The sequence below is a fragment of the Fistularia commersonii genome, chromosome 28 (assembly GCF_037954325.1).
Source record: "Fistularia commersonii isolate RoL2024-O1a breed Wild chromosome 28, RoL_Fcom_v1.0, whole genome shotgun sequence".
NCBI classification, from domain to species: Eukaryota; Metazoa; Chordata; class Actinopteri; order Syngnathiformes; family Fistulariidae; genus Fistularia; species Fistularia commersonii.
This window is the reverse complement of record NC_141311.1, coordinates 7,999,287-8,013,508: the sequence shown is the minus strand read 5'-3', so window position 1 is coordinate 8,013,508 and position 14,222 is coordinate 7,999,287. Positions and strand designations below refer to the sequence as shown.

General features: G+C 42.7%; 2 protein-coding genes across 3 annotated transcripts; one reads left to right on the top strand and one right to left on the bottom strand.

Moving 5' to 3' along the window:
* Nucleotides 1-965: 965 nt before the first annotated feature.
* Nucleotides 966-5,397, bottom strand: phb1 (prohibitin 1). Its single transcript, XM_086176135.1, has 7 exons — nt 5,278-5,397; nt 4,660-4,761; nt 3,822-3,983; nt 3,496-3,638; nt 2,837-2,953; nt 2,650-2,745; nt 966-1,959 (listed from the first exon to the last, which is right to left on the bottom strand). Exons 2-7 carry the CDS (start codon nt 4,742-4,744, stop codon nt 1,747-1,749), a joined length of 816 nt encoding a protein of 271 aa, XP_086032261.1. The 5' UTR covers nt 4,745-4,761; nt 5,278-5,397; the 3' UTR covers nt 966-1,746.
* A 1,705-nt stretch (nt 5,398-7,102) lies between these two features.
* Nucleotides 7,103-14,200, top strand: LOC147217424 (uncharacterized). 2 transcript variants are annotated; one of them, XM_086176134.1, is made up of 7 exons: nt 7,103-7,197; nt 7,987-8,170; nt 8,711-8,814; nt 9,914-12,467; nt 12,555-12,610; nt 13,453-13,661; nt 13,739-14,200. In XM_086176134.1, exons 2-7 carry the CDS (start codon nt 7,987-7,989, stop codon nt 13,830-13,832), a joined length of 3,201 nt encoding a protein of 1,066 aa, XP_086032260.1. In that variant the 5' UTR covers nt 7,103-7,197; the 3' UTR covers nt 13,833-14,200. The 2 variants fall into 2 exon arrangements, with proteins under 2 accessions (XP_086032260.1, XP_086032259.1); XM_086176133.1 differs by having other exon boundaries at nt 9,914-12,610.
* Nucleotides 14,201-14,222: the final 22 nt, after the last annotated feature.

The window sequence follows — 14,222 nt, the reverse complement described above, 5'->3', positions numbered from 1 at the left end:
TGTTATGTTTTAGAAACTGAAATTAGCTGAATTTCTCTGCAGGATTCTTTTAAGAGGAGAAAATCATTTTAGGTGTGTAATAATTTTCTGAATGACATTTTGATTTGTTTTTATAATTCTTGTTTTTAGAGCATTTGCAGCCATTGAACAGCTGAATGGGGTTTGAAGAATTGCTCTGAGTGGACCTTTGGTTTTATGTGTTGTCAAATTACTCATCTTAATGCCTCCTTATTGCTTTACCCATTAACTTAATGGTATACTGATTATTTGAGGGCAAAATGTCAGGGAGAAAGTCAATGTAGCACCGATGGACTATTCCGTGACTGGAATCATTACAACCACATTCCATTTTTAAGGATTAAAAACAACTTCTTTGATTTTTTTGAGTACAATGCGCACTTCTTTGACAATCGAAGCCCTCTTAGAAACCAGTATAATTTTCCTTTCTTTTTTTACTCTGAAGATGTGGTCAGGCTGTAGCCGAAGGAAGTCCCTTCATTCACTCTGAACATACTAATTGCAGTCCAAGTGACAGTCACGTCCTAGTCAAACTTTGGAGGGTGAAAATGTATGTTGTTTGGCTTATCACAACAGATTCATTAAATATCCCTGATGCCTCAGCTGTCCAGATACCAAGCCCATGGATGAAACCTTAACTACTACAGATACATACATACATAAGGCCAGTCTTCTTCAGAGAGCCCCGTCATGCTAGTTAAAATAGCAACACCACTTGAAACACACTTCAGCCAGTCCTCCAGAAATGTTGGTCTAAACACACAGAAGACCCAATGTGTTATAATCTCATCTTGGGTTTTAGAAATGTTGAATCAAATGTAGTAAGTGAACAGCTGTCATCGTGTAGTTCACGGGAGGCAGAAATGTGTCCTCATGTGTTTGTGAATACACTTACTTGAAACCTGTTTTTTTGGAGGTGGACAGTACCACTACAAACCACATGACCATTGAGGGGGTAGAAATTCAGTTTTATTGTTACCTGGAGACATTTTTTGTACATGGAGGTGACACGGTCTTCACACACATCAGCTTTCCGCAAAGAATGACCATCACTTTCGGCTCTGACAGGCACATTACATTGTGACAGATTTGGTGGCAATAATAATCATCATCCATCAAGAGATTTATTTACTGCAAAGCAGATAAAAGATGTAAATCATCAAGCTTATATGAACACATACAGACCTTTAATGAAGCATCTATAACTGGGTTTCTGTCCTACATAAAAAAATCCGGAGTTGAGCATCTCTTTACATATCATAGCGTTGTGAGATGAAAAAGTTTTTAGAACAATTACAAGAGTGGCTTTTTTTAAATTTCCAATTAGTCATGTCACGTTTCAAAAAGTACGGTAATCTTGGTTTTCCCCCCTCAATGTAAGAATCATTTGCCATCCACACAAGCGCTCTGAATTTATGTGGCAAAAACTGATCGTAAGTAAAGAAACCACATGGTCGTATACTTTCAAATCAAAAATACCAAGTTATACTGCATGTTTCCATGGATTATGCTCTGCGTTCCCAAGACGAGGGTCGACTTCATGACTCTTTCAAGACCTCTCACTCGGTCTCCCAAAATGATGTGATCAGCGGGGACCAGTCCAGACATGGTTGGAGAGTGAGAGGAATGTGTATGAAGTTGCGAGTCCATCAACCTTTCAGTCGCCCCGTCCGCTACTTCCTGTCATGGCCGGTGACAGTGGAAACGCCGGGTGGAAATTGGATGTCATCACTGGGGCAACTGGAGCAATGTTCCCTGACCCGAGGGCAGATAAGTGACGTTGCGTGAGCGAGAGAGCTGGAAAGCAATGTCCTCGGCTGCTTCCAGCTTACGCAACTCTACCAGGCCGTCGCCGGCCTCCATCAGAGAATTGGCAATGAGCAAAGCGGCCTGGGAGTCTCCCTCTGCTGAGATGATGGCAGCCTGCTTCTGCTGCTCTGCCTTGAAGGACAAACAAATAAAAAAGGAATTGTATCAGCCGTTAGGCCACAACTACAGTGATACAACCTTTTTAAGAGGTTAAACAGCCCTGGTAGCAGAAGGGTGTTATAATAAAGATTTCTATTTGAGCCAAGGTCACAGTCTTTTCATAGTCTAGGGAAAAATAAAAATTAAACGGTGCAAATTTTTAATTGTACTTTTCGGGCACAGATATAAAAGTAAGCTTATATGTTGAATCATGCACTTTTTATGTTTCCTCAAGGATTTCAAGGTAGCGATTTCAGGCAATGATCCTCTCACTGAATATTATGCAATCAAACTTAAATATAGAAACAAGGAGGGCAAAGGCAGTCAGCTGCCTTCCTGCACAAAAAAGGGGAAAGTCGAGACTGAGCCCATTCACACTGGCTGTTGCTTGATTCTTGCTGACATTTTTTCAAATGCTCCAGGTTTCCATATTCGTATCTACCAGGATCAGAATTCCAAATGTACAAGTCTTCGGTCAATCTGACCCCTAACCATCCTAATCATCCCCCCCCATTCATACGCCAGAAAAACTTCCAGTTGAGTCATCCAGCTAGTTTGAATCGACAATCTTGGGCCATCTAAAATGTGACCAGGATTTTGCATAATCAATCTGGCAGTTAAACAAAGCAAGCAACAGAGACGAGAACCTCCTTTATGAAATACCTTCTCCACGACGAACCTAGCCCTCTCCGCCTCCTGCTGAGCCACCTGCTTCATCTCGACAGCTTCTGTAAATTCCTTCCCAAATGTCAAGTGTGTCTGAAAAAAGACAGCAGTTGTTTTCACCGGATTGCTGTCAAATTAAAAAAGTGAACGCAGACACCGAAAAGTGCGGTCAGCAGATTTGTACCAGTGAAACGTCATCCAAGATGAGGCCAAAGGTAGAGGCTCGTTCTGTGAGATCCTCGCTGACCTGCTGGGACACCAGCTCTCTCTGGGTGATGAGCTCTCCTGCATCAAACCGAGCCTGGAGGAGACCACAAATGTCCATGCAAATGCTACAATTACCTTAAAACAAATAAGTAGCATCCCCAAACGAGCAAATGAAGCATAGAGACAGTTCACCTAAAATAACTGAGTCATGATGTACAGTAGCCAAGCCAAATGGTGTTTTCATTCCAATAAACAATGCCTTGACTCAGAGCTAACAGTTCTGCTGAAAAAAAGTACTTGATGGCAAAGTCTCCTCTTAACTGCTTTTCCCTAATTTGATGTATTAGTTTTAAAATGTGTAACGCTGACTGAGCTGTTTGTGAGGAGGCTGCAACACTGTTTTAGTGTGAAACTACAGGATAGATTTGCAGGAGAAATTTCAGTCAGTGAATGTCAAAGCAATGGCAAAATGATTAGAGTATTCAATGTTGGTTAAACTGCTGCTTATAATATTGAATTTCAGTTTAACAGTTCATTAACTGCTTTTATCAGCAAAGGGATTGGATCAGCATAATCCTCAATGACAGGAGTTACAGGGACCCAAATTAGAAGCTCTGGCTTTTGTCTAGTACCCACCACTACAGCTTTCAAGACTTCTGTGGTGATGGATGGTAGCACCCTTTCATCATAGTCCTCTCCAATACTGGTGTAGATGCGTGGAAGCTGGGTGGTCACAGGCCGGAATAGGATACGCAGCGTGATGTTAACATTTTGCAGATCTGCAGGGTAAATGGATTATGAGTCACTCAAACTCAAAAGTTTTGTGAATTGGTATATGGAGATCCTGGCAGTTGATGGACGATGTTTCAAGAGGTTGGCTACATTTTTGAAGAATGCGCAGGCGAATGATTTACACAATGCATGTATGATAAAAACAAATATAGCATTGAATATTGAAATACCTTTGCTGCCTGTGATTACAGGCACATTGCGTGGACGGGAACGGCAATCAAAAACGATAGGTTTCTGGACCCATGGAATGAGAAAGTGCGTCCCCTCTCCGACAACTGCCTCTTGCACTCCTCTGAATCTGTCAAAGATGACTGCCCGGTGACCTGCATCAACTGTGCAAACAATAATATGTTGTTTTCTTGACAGCATAGAGGTTTTTGATATTTCATTCTCTACAACTATCAAAGTACTGACAATCATTTATATGTACACAGCATGTACATTTTTTCCTGAAACTGTTGAGTTAGCCCGCACAATGAGTTAAATTCTGTTATTCAGTTGATTTTGAACATGAGGAAAAAAAAGTATTGTACCGCATCATGTCACTCGACTTCTTCCTCAAGTGATTAATTCACCCTGTTATTGTTTTGTGTTAAAATGAAAGGCAAATCAACCACTGAAACAGGGTATGTTAAAGACCCTTGCTTAAGAAACATAAAATAGAAGCATTAGTCTCAAAAGCCACTCAGAATCTGTATTTGTTACTCCACTGTTGGCTTTTATGGAGGTCAAAATTTAAGACTTCTGAAAATGTATAACAGCAAAGTTTTAAGATCACAGATGAAGTCAAAACACCAATTTTCACAATTTTAAGCACGAACTACTGATAAAATGTCTTGTCAAGCCTCTTTAAGTACTACAAGGTTGCTCATTTCACAGCTCATGGCCGCAGTGTTCAAACCATTCAAAGTGGCAAAGCATCAAAATCAAAACATATGAAATACAATCTGAGAGATGTAGAAGGTTTTAAAGTACAAAAACATGCTTCGGAGCATGATTACCACTCACCATTGAAAAGGGCAGAGTTTACAACACCTCCACCGACGGCGAGGGCGAGTCCTAGCTTTCCAATAGATTCAAACAGCTTGGCCATGACAGCAGAGTGGTGTCCTGTCAGTGAAAATGAGGTCAAAAGTTAGCATTTGCACTGCGTGGCGTGAAAACGAAGTTATACGGTACAGGGTCGGATCGTACGCAACAGGTGAAGGGGCTGCGGGGTAATAATTCCTTTAGTTCGTGTTAGCTTTGGCCTTGGGCTGACTGATGCCAAGACTGGGGCTAGTTAGCTAGCTAAGCCAAATACAAGACAAGCAATACGAGAAGAACGGATTGAACATGTTGCACGCAAAACACCCAGTACGCAAGGAAACGACAGACATTTTAAAATCAAAAGACTCTAAAATACGCACATTTATACAAACCCCCAAAAAACCAGACATACACTTGGTTACAGTACGCATGCTGTCTCTGGCTAACACCTCGCCAGAACGTTTTCCACGAAGGTTCTCAATAAAGCAAGAATAAAGCACCCCCACGAACTTCCATTACATGCAGCTACGAGAATTCGCCTTGAAATATATTTTAATATTTGTATGTATCACTCGGCAACCGTCTTTCCTCGCTCACCTCAAGCTATCTCTAAGACACCAGTGACCTCCAACAGGCACGACGTATTACACGAGAGAAAACCACTACACCGCGCATGCGTGCTGGACGTAGATTCTTTGCGTCATTTTGGACCGGAAGAAGCTCTTCTTCTACGGCTCAGGGGCGCGCGCAGACGTAAACACTGGCACGCACCGGTGATCAAGAAACACAACATACTTTTTTGTGTTACTCAAAGACATGGAGGCATTGAGTGTCTATTTATGGGCTGTTCAAATCTTTGAAAGTGTTATATATGTTTATTGTTAAAAGTATCATGTATTCTGGTACTTTGATCCATAAGGACTTGTGCAGGTTCAAGATAAATAATTTATTAATTTCACCCCCAATAATGTTGTTTTTAAACATCACAGGCTAAATCTGAAACTGAAAGCTAAGCTTCAGTTTTATAGTTTTATTTTTTTGTAGATTAAAGAAGTCTAAAGACAACATTTTTTAAATAACTTCGGCCCTTTTCTTCTTCCCTCAGCCACAGGGAATCTTCAATCTTTATAGTTACTGCTAACAGTTAAGACAATTCATATGTCATTATATTTCTTATTCTTCCTCCTTTCTACTATTATCTATTACTGTTATGCTTTTTTTACTTGAAACTCTGGCACAACAATTTCCTTCGGAATTAATAAAGTTGTTCTCATCTCATCTCATTTCTTTTTTGATTTTCTTGCTTGTTTTTCAACAGTTTACTGCATCTGTTTTGGTGGTGACATTCTTACGCTATTGTCTATATTGAATCTGGCCAAAGCCAGAGGGGATAGCTTGTCAACATGTCTTGGAGAGGAAAATAAGTCATAAATGCTTAATTTATCCTTTATTAATCATGGGGAAATTAGTTCTTTGCAATTAATCCATCATGGTTTAACCATGAGCTGCCATCAATCAGCACCAGGGGAGCAGTTAAGGGTTCAGTGTCTTGCTCAACAACACTTCGACACACAAGAAGGAGCCAGGAATAGAGTTCAGTTGCTTTACCTCCTGCACCACGCCACCCTTGAAAATTTTACCTGTTCTGCTGCCGAAATCCGGGATCAAACCAGGGATCTTAGATCTTCAGTCAATTGCTCTCCCAACTGAGCTATTTTGGCTTTCGTGTGAAAAGAAAAATACGTTGTGATAATAATAACTATACTACCTGAGCAGAGCAAAATCTCTTACGAAGTTCAGATTTGGTCCAGAGAAGGCAGTTTGTGGGGATGCCTTTTTTATATTGGATCTGTGAAACTGAGGGATTGTGTAGTAGTACCAGATAACCCTTTTTTGTGTGCAGTTAAGTATAGTGCACACAAGGAAGCTTTTACATCGCTTGCTGGGGAGCTACAAGCTATGTTGTCATGGGGTGGGGTGGGGGGGGCGACGACTATAAATCACATCACTGTAGACAGCCACCACACTAGTCCTTCAATGAACCAAGAGATCTGTTCTTGCAAGGCATGCACTGATATAAATCCCCTCACATGCTCACTGGTTAGGCAGCAATGTTACAAGGACAACCTGACAGGAGGCCTTGAGGTCACACAGGGGAGCACGAAAAGACATTTAATGCAAAATGCTTACAATAATTGCTGAACAACAATATCAAAGATAAGAAAGGTTGGGGGAGGGGAAACAACAGTTGGCTCAGTGAGGGTCAGACAAACCACACACACACACATATACGGACAGAACGAGAACACCATCGCACTTTATAAGTGGGGGTGAAACGATAGCAGAGCGTGACGAGACGTGATTCTACCGGACCCGGACGGGGCACCCGCCAGCGGGGGCGCGCTCGGTCGCTTCCTGGCGGTGGAACAGACAACCGAGCTGAGATGGCAGTTTCATTTTCCCTCTGGGTGATCGTCTCTGAGAAGTAGCTACAATCCGTCTTGAGGCACCTGTAAGGTAAACCATGGCACGCCACGTATTAACTCAGGTTAAATAGTCCATATGTTTCGTGTGACAGGAGATCGATTGCACGGATTTCCAATGTAGGCGCGTACGGTTGCTCACTTCCTTGACCGTACGCGGTGCGGTGTGTGTCTCCTCGTACGTAAACACACACTCCAACGTCCTGAGAGTTTTAAAACACTTCCTACGTCTCCACAAATAAAGCCAAAAAGTGTTCATTATTTGTGGAACCTATGAATTCAGTCGTGCGTTAAACAGATTAACTGGTCATTGATAATAGCAATGTCGTGTTAAAAAAAAAGTTAGCATGTAATCTTCCATTCCGACAAAAATTGTTAAGAAATATTGTTTTGCTTGTTGCACTGTTATAAATCACTTGGTTTTGAATGTTAGCTGATGATTTGTTTCGTTTGTCGGATGTAGTTTTCTAGCATTGCCAGTAGAGGGCGTTAGATCATAAATAAACACAAATGTGATTTTTGTGTAAGGGTGCGGTTCTCTGAATGGTCGTCCGATGAAAAACTGATAGCTTCCATTAAAAGTTGTTATCCATCAATGGCATTTCATTTCATCTTATTTTGCACAAATAAAGCATACACATAGACACACTGTTTCACTGTCTCGTGTGTATTTGTGTGTGTGTGTGTGTGTGTGTGTGTGTGTGTGTGTGTCTGTGTGTCTGTGTGTCTGTGTGTCTGTGTGTGTGTGTGTTGCATCGTTGCTGTTACTGCAACCCCTCCCTCCCCAGTGGAACCATAGTGATTGTCTAATCCCCCTCTGTAGATGGCAGAACCAGGTCGGACTGTAAGAGTGACTGGTCTGCCCGCACACATCAAGGAAGAGAGGCTGAAAGACAAAGTGTGCATCCACTTTCAGAAGTCTAGGAACAGGGGAGGGGAAATAGACTCCGTCAGCTTTGACAGGACAAAGCCCGGCACCGCCCTCATCACCTTTGAAGACCATAAAGGTCAGTCTGGTCAGGTTGTGCTCATGTCTGTGCATCATAAGTATACAATAATATATGTAACAGCCAGTTGTGTGTGTGTGTATGTGCTTGTTGGGGGGTTATTTTCTGAATAAAATTAATGAAATATTAATATCAATGATGAAAAGTTTTCAATTTTTGCAAACCTGCTATTAGATCCCCAACAAATTTAGACAGTTTTTAATTAACGAGTGGTTTTGTTTTTTATATTTTATTTTAGACTACTCTTTAATAATGTAAAGATAAGGTTGTGAAATGACAAAAAAATCTTGACAGTGTTAAAGTAAGATTGTGTCTAATTTATTTGTATAAATCCCTGAAATTTGCTTTCCCTGTGTTTCTGCACATAATTCTTGTAATTGACAAGGTATTACCTAGGTATTCTTCAGTGTTGGCTGTCACCAGTTAATCTCGCAGAGCTGGAATGTTGGCATGCAAGTCAATGGAGTGGCCAGCGGTAAAAGTGCTTAGTCAGAATGTTACTGAGGCTGACTCTCCTCTCGTGATGCTTTTCTCACACAGTGGCTCGCAGGGTCACTGAACACAGCCAGCACATTCTGGAAGTGGACGGGAAGAAGTATCAGCTCATAGTTACCAAGTCTCATCAGAGCTCGGACCCAGACAGGGTGCGTATAACGAAACATACATGAACTGGTTTGTACATTGGAGGGCATCTTCATCGCGGCCCGTGTGTGTCTTGATGTTCTCCCTGCTTCAGTCTGAGTTCTCCTCAGGTTCTCCTTCTTCCTCCTTCAGTCCAAAAACAATCACCAGGTTAACTGAAGATTTTAAATTGTTCTCAGGCATGAATGAGAGAGTGAATGGTTGGAAGTCTCTATTTTGCCCTTTGACTGGAAACTTTCTATTCACCTGTATTCATGTGGTCCATGTGACCAAATCATCATAGTGGAACTGATCCGCTGTTTGGGGAGATTTCATAGACCTATGATGAATCACAGTTAAAAAAACACGAAGGATGCAGTACTCAAGTGGTGGTAGAACATCTAATAGAATGAACAGAGAATGGGAGGTGGTCCTTTCCTGCTGCAGAGCCTTTCGAAGTCCAGCAAACATTTCTCAGCCAAAACTTGAAATGTGTTTTTAGGTTTTTAGTCATTAAATATGAATAAACTTTTGAAATTTCAAATGCAATTCAGGGTTGACAGATGGATCTAAAAAGCGAAGTGAGATTTGAGCTTGATGGATCTCCGCGGTTGCCCAGCGAGAGTCTGTCTGAGCGAGAAATTCAGGATTTTCCAGAATTTCAAATCTTGTGTTTTGGGTTCCAATTACAGAGACCCCTGCAGACTTGAAAAAAATTAATTTGCATTCACTTAAGCCCCCCCTTACTTATTTGATTATCATACAGGATAAGATTTGATTTTGCTAAAATTAGAGTGAAGGATGGACCTTCGAATGTAGTTTCCGTTGAAACTGGAATCAAGGATGGACCTTCAGATGTTCTTGGAGTGGAGAAAAAAATGTTTGGAGAGTGTATGTGGAGAAACTCAATCCTTAATCTTCACGCATCAAACCCTACATGAGGTCAAAAAGTTGTGGATTGAAATAAGATCACAACATTTCTGTGAAACACCTCCGACAGACATCATACCCTTTTGTTTCATATATCGCTGTTCTCTAAAAATACTGATCATAGCTGTGCCGATCGCAAGGTTGGAAATTTTAAAAGCTTGTATTTTTTTGTTTTTCTTCCCAATATTATAGATTATCCTGAGCTTGTTAGCAACTGTAGACTGCAGCCAGCTTCCCGGAGATATAGACACATTGACTGGATTGCAGAAGAACCATCCGGACGTCCAGCAGAGTTACGACGCTGCTAAGAAATTGTGCACTTTGCAAGGTCCCTACTCTAAAGTTCAGTCACTCTTGGCGCATCTTTTCCACCATTCGAGTTTGGCAGAAGACTCAGGTCAGATGACCAGCAATGGCTCCAGACCTGTTCACAAAGCTCAGGAGGCACATCACGGTTGTGAGTCACAAGATGTGAGCGGAGGAGTTGATGAGAGAAGAGATCCTGGAGAGGGAGGTCAGATTTGCTCCAATGAGTGGACCTCAAATGCACACCAAGAGCCGCTGCATGATGGATGCACGATGGTCCAGCCAGATCAAGTAGCTTCTCATCTGAGTGAGCATTCCCCCAGGTCAGAAGAGGACCTCTCGCTTATTGTAGATGCTGATATGTACAAGTACCTGCAGAAATTCTGTGGGGAGGAGTACGGGCATATCCTAAATCAGTTTGGCATAGATGTGGTAGAAGAGACAAATGAGGGCCTGGTGACCCTGTTTCTCCATGCTGGAGCCACAGCAGGAGAGGGTGGTCTCGACCTGGAACGCATTAAGCAGGCCAGAAAGGCAATAAGTGAGCTCTGCCATGAGAAAGAGACCACCATATGCCAAGCTCATCTGCTTAAAAAAAAGATCTTGTGTCCGCCAGGAGTCCTGCAGAGAACAATGGAGAACTTAAGGGTCCGGTTTCCCAAGGTTCTTCTGAATGAAGACGACAGGAATGTTTATTTTATTGGTAGCCGTCTTGACGTTTTGATGGCCAAGAGTTTTATTCTGGACAATTATGGCGTAACCGATCCAAAAGATGATTCCCTTTCCCTTAAAGTTCCATCCTTTGATTTAAGCTCCCCATTCCCTTCTGTAGATGAGAGAGACCCACTCACTGTGTCCGACTTCGCTGCTGGATCTGTGGATCATAACGTAGATCAAATATTGCCCTCGGAGGAGGCAGCTAAAAGAGCTGATACAACCAAAAAGTATAGACTGGCTGCTCGTTTTAAGAATTCTGGATATTGCATGTTGGGCAGTCGTCCGGGGGACTTTTTCCAGGGGCCCCCGTCTCAGAGCATGCAAACACATGCCAGTCCAGTCTCAAGTCATGATGCGAGGCCAGACACGGTTGACGTTATGGGTGACACTGTCCCCAGAGCAGTAGATCTGAACACGAAAGTGGATGCAGTCAAGGGTGGAGGAATTTTGCATTCAGCTGCTTATTCGCAGAATAAAACCCTGTCCAGCTCATATTCATTGGATTCTCCACCCAAGAGAGTAAAAGCCCCCCAACGCAGACCTCCTTTGGATGACTCTGAAACTAATATACGTCTACCTACCGAGGTTAGGTCCACTTTGAGGCGATCCAGCAGCTTTTCAGGAATGTCTCAGACTAAGGTTCAAGGGCCAAGCCAAAAGATTCAAGACAATCCAGTGAAATCCAGTGCTGGAGTCAGAGTCAGATCCTCTAGCTTCAGCAGCCAGAGAGGGAGTGACCAAATTGAAGACCATAAATTGCAGATGACCATCTGCCGCATCATGTGGTTCTACATAAAAGAAGTGTACCGAATCCGACTCAAAGACGTGGCACCGGACGTCCAGATAAAAGAGTGCATCTCGGAAGGCAGAGCTGACCTGACTCTCGTCATAAGAGGTGCGGACAAGTCCAAAGTATTCTCATGTCAGTCACTCTTACAGAAGCTGGTCGACTCTTCCAGCGTTGATTTCTTCCACTATGAGTTGCCCCTGTCGGAGCTCGGTGTCGTCGACCCAGCAGACGAAACTTTGCAAGCTTGCTGTGAAGAGTTTCGCAGTCGGTTCAAGAAAATCTTCATCAAAGTGTTAAGGAATAAAATCCTTCTTCTCGGCCCACAGCAGATATGTCTCCAAGTGAGCACTTCACTGCATGAGGTATATGCTGCGGACTGCGTCCGACTACCTGAAGAGCAAGACTTTTCTAGCTTCTCTATCTCCAACCGGAGTCCATCCACATCCTGTCAAATAAATGGGGACCAAAGTACAGATTTGCACTGTAGCAATGGTCTTCAGGTAAAGTTAGACCATGATTTACGAAAAGATAATGTGAGGAGAAGTCTGTTAGGGGGATCAAAGCCTTCGGGGACAGAGTTTGATTATGGATCTGCTCGACGAGACCCCGTCACTAAGGAGAAAGTCGCAAGGGAGCTGGGTGGACAGAGGACATTTGTCAAATCCGCTACAAATGCAAATGACAGAACCACTAGCAATGTTGCGTTGGCACGGATCAATGTGTCGCACGGAACAGAGAGCACCGTGCAGTCTGTGCACAATGACAGCCAACAGCAGAGGCAAGCAGAGCTCCAGCACACCTCCAATGAAACCATGTCCGCTTGGAGAGACTTGGAGTGCAGATGTCCGTGTGGCGGCGCTGAGGCAACAATGCAACAAATGGAGTGTGGAGTTCCCCTTGGCTCGAGGCGCCTGGACGCAACGCACATCCAGGGTAGGGTGTGTCACAGGGTGGAGTCGACACCAGGGGGCATCCAGGGGAAAATGAACTACGCTGAACTGAACAACGTCTGTGTACCAGGTCACATGAACTCTGCTGTCAAGATCACGTACCTCATTCCAAATGGCATTCAAGGGGTGAGAGGTTTACCTTAAACATATCCCCTCTGAAACATATCCCCTCTGAAAGCTAATAGAACCTTATCACCCAATTTTACCAGCCATTATGACCTCTCCTTTCGGCTTCTCCCTTCAGGGGTCGCCATAGTGAATCAACCCTCTCCATCTAACCCTATTCTCTGTATCCTCCTCTTTCACACCAACTACCTTCATATCCTCTGTCACTACGTCAGTAAATGTTCTCTTAGGTCTTTCTCTAGACCTCCTGGCTGGCAGCTCCAATTCCAGCATCTGTCTGCCAATATATTCACTATCCCTTTTCTGCACATGACCGAACCATCTCCGTCTGGCTTCTCTGACCTCTCCAAAATGTCTAACATGATGTGCTGTTCTCGCTGGTCTCACCACTGTCATGTAGTTACCAGCTATAATGTAATATGTATAATTATCTTATTTTTCAGGTTGTCATTTTCTAAAAATTATCATTTCACAAAAAAAAAACAAAAAAAGCTCTGCTTGACAGTAATTATTCATGGTCTGTTTCTACCTTTCCATTGCATATCTACAGCTTTGACTGCAGGATATCAAAATTCCTACCGCCCCCTCGCACTGAAAGTCGTATTAAAATTCTTAGTGAACTGTGAAACCTGAGAACTGAAACGATAAATTTTAACAGCTCTGTTGTTTTTTTTCCATGTGTTTAATTTGAATTTCGGGCAACGAAAAGAAAAAAAGTAAAACAGATCACATCTGCAGACTCTGTCCTACTGATGAGAGAGGAAATCACAAAGGTAGCTTGGTATTCTCTCTATGGTCTTAAATCAGGGATTTAAAAAGACAACGACTTTATATCATACTAGGAGGGTCACCCGTCCCCTGGACGACCATTTCAAGGAGCTGTCTTCAAGACGTACTTTCCAGACTGCGAGGAGACCAGAAGGCTCTTACCTAGGCTGTTAAGAGCCTTCCGGCAAGGACTGACCTTCCGGGTGGCAGGGAAAGAACCCGAGGCCCACGTTTGCTGGGGCTGTATCCCGCACAAGACCAGCCTGCAAGGAGGGATGTCAGGGTGGGTACCTGAGGTGAAAAACGGAGGGCAACTCTCAGTGTTAGAGGTTGAGCATCCTTGTGCTTTGTCTCTTTCAGCAATGGCTACCCTGATGCCACCTACCTGAGCCGATTGTCCGAGATTCTTACCTGCCACGGGATTGAGGAGCAGCCGCCCAAGCGTCTAAAATAAAAATCCCCCAATTGCATATTCTCATGTAGTTTTGAATTTTATCTCTTTTCTAACACTGTACTTGACAAGACCAAAGTACCTCTTTTGAGCACACAAGTGCAAGTAAATAAATGTAGGTTTCATGCTTTTATAACTATTTTATATTTTAAGTCCTAATGGGTCATTGGAGCGCTTCATTATATGTGTGACAAATGCTTTGATTATTTGTTTATTTTTCAAGATAAGTTATTTTATTGGAAACTGTACAGTATGTCTACTTTTACATATAAATATTTGGCTTTTGATACCAGGGTGTGGCTTGTTTTTAGGACGAGCTACTGTAGAAGAAAAAAATACTGTAAACCTTGTCAATAAAAATTGTCTGATTTTTTTGTCTCCGTCAGCGCATTC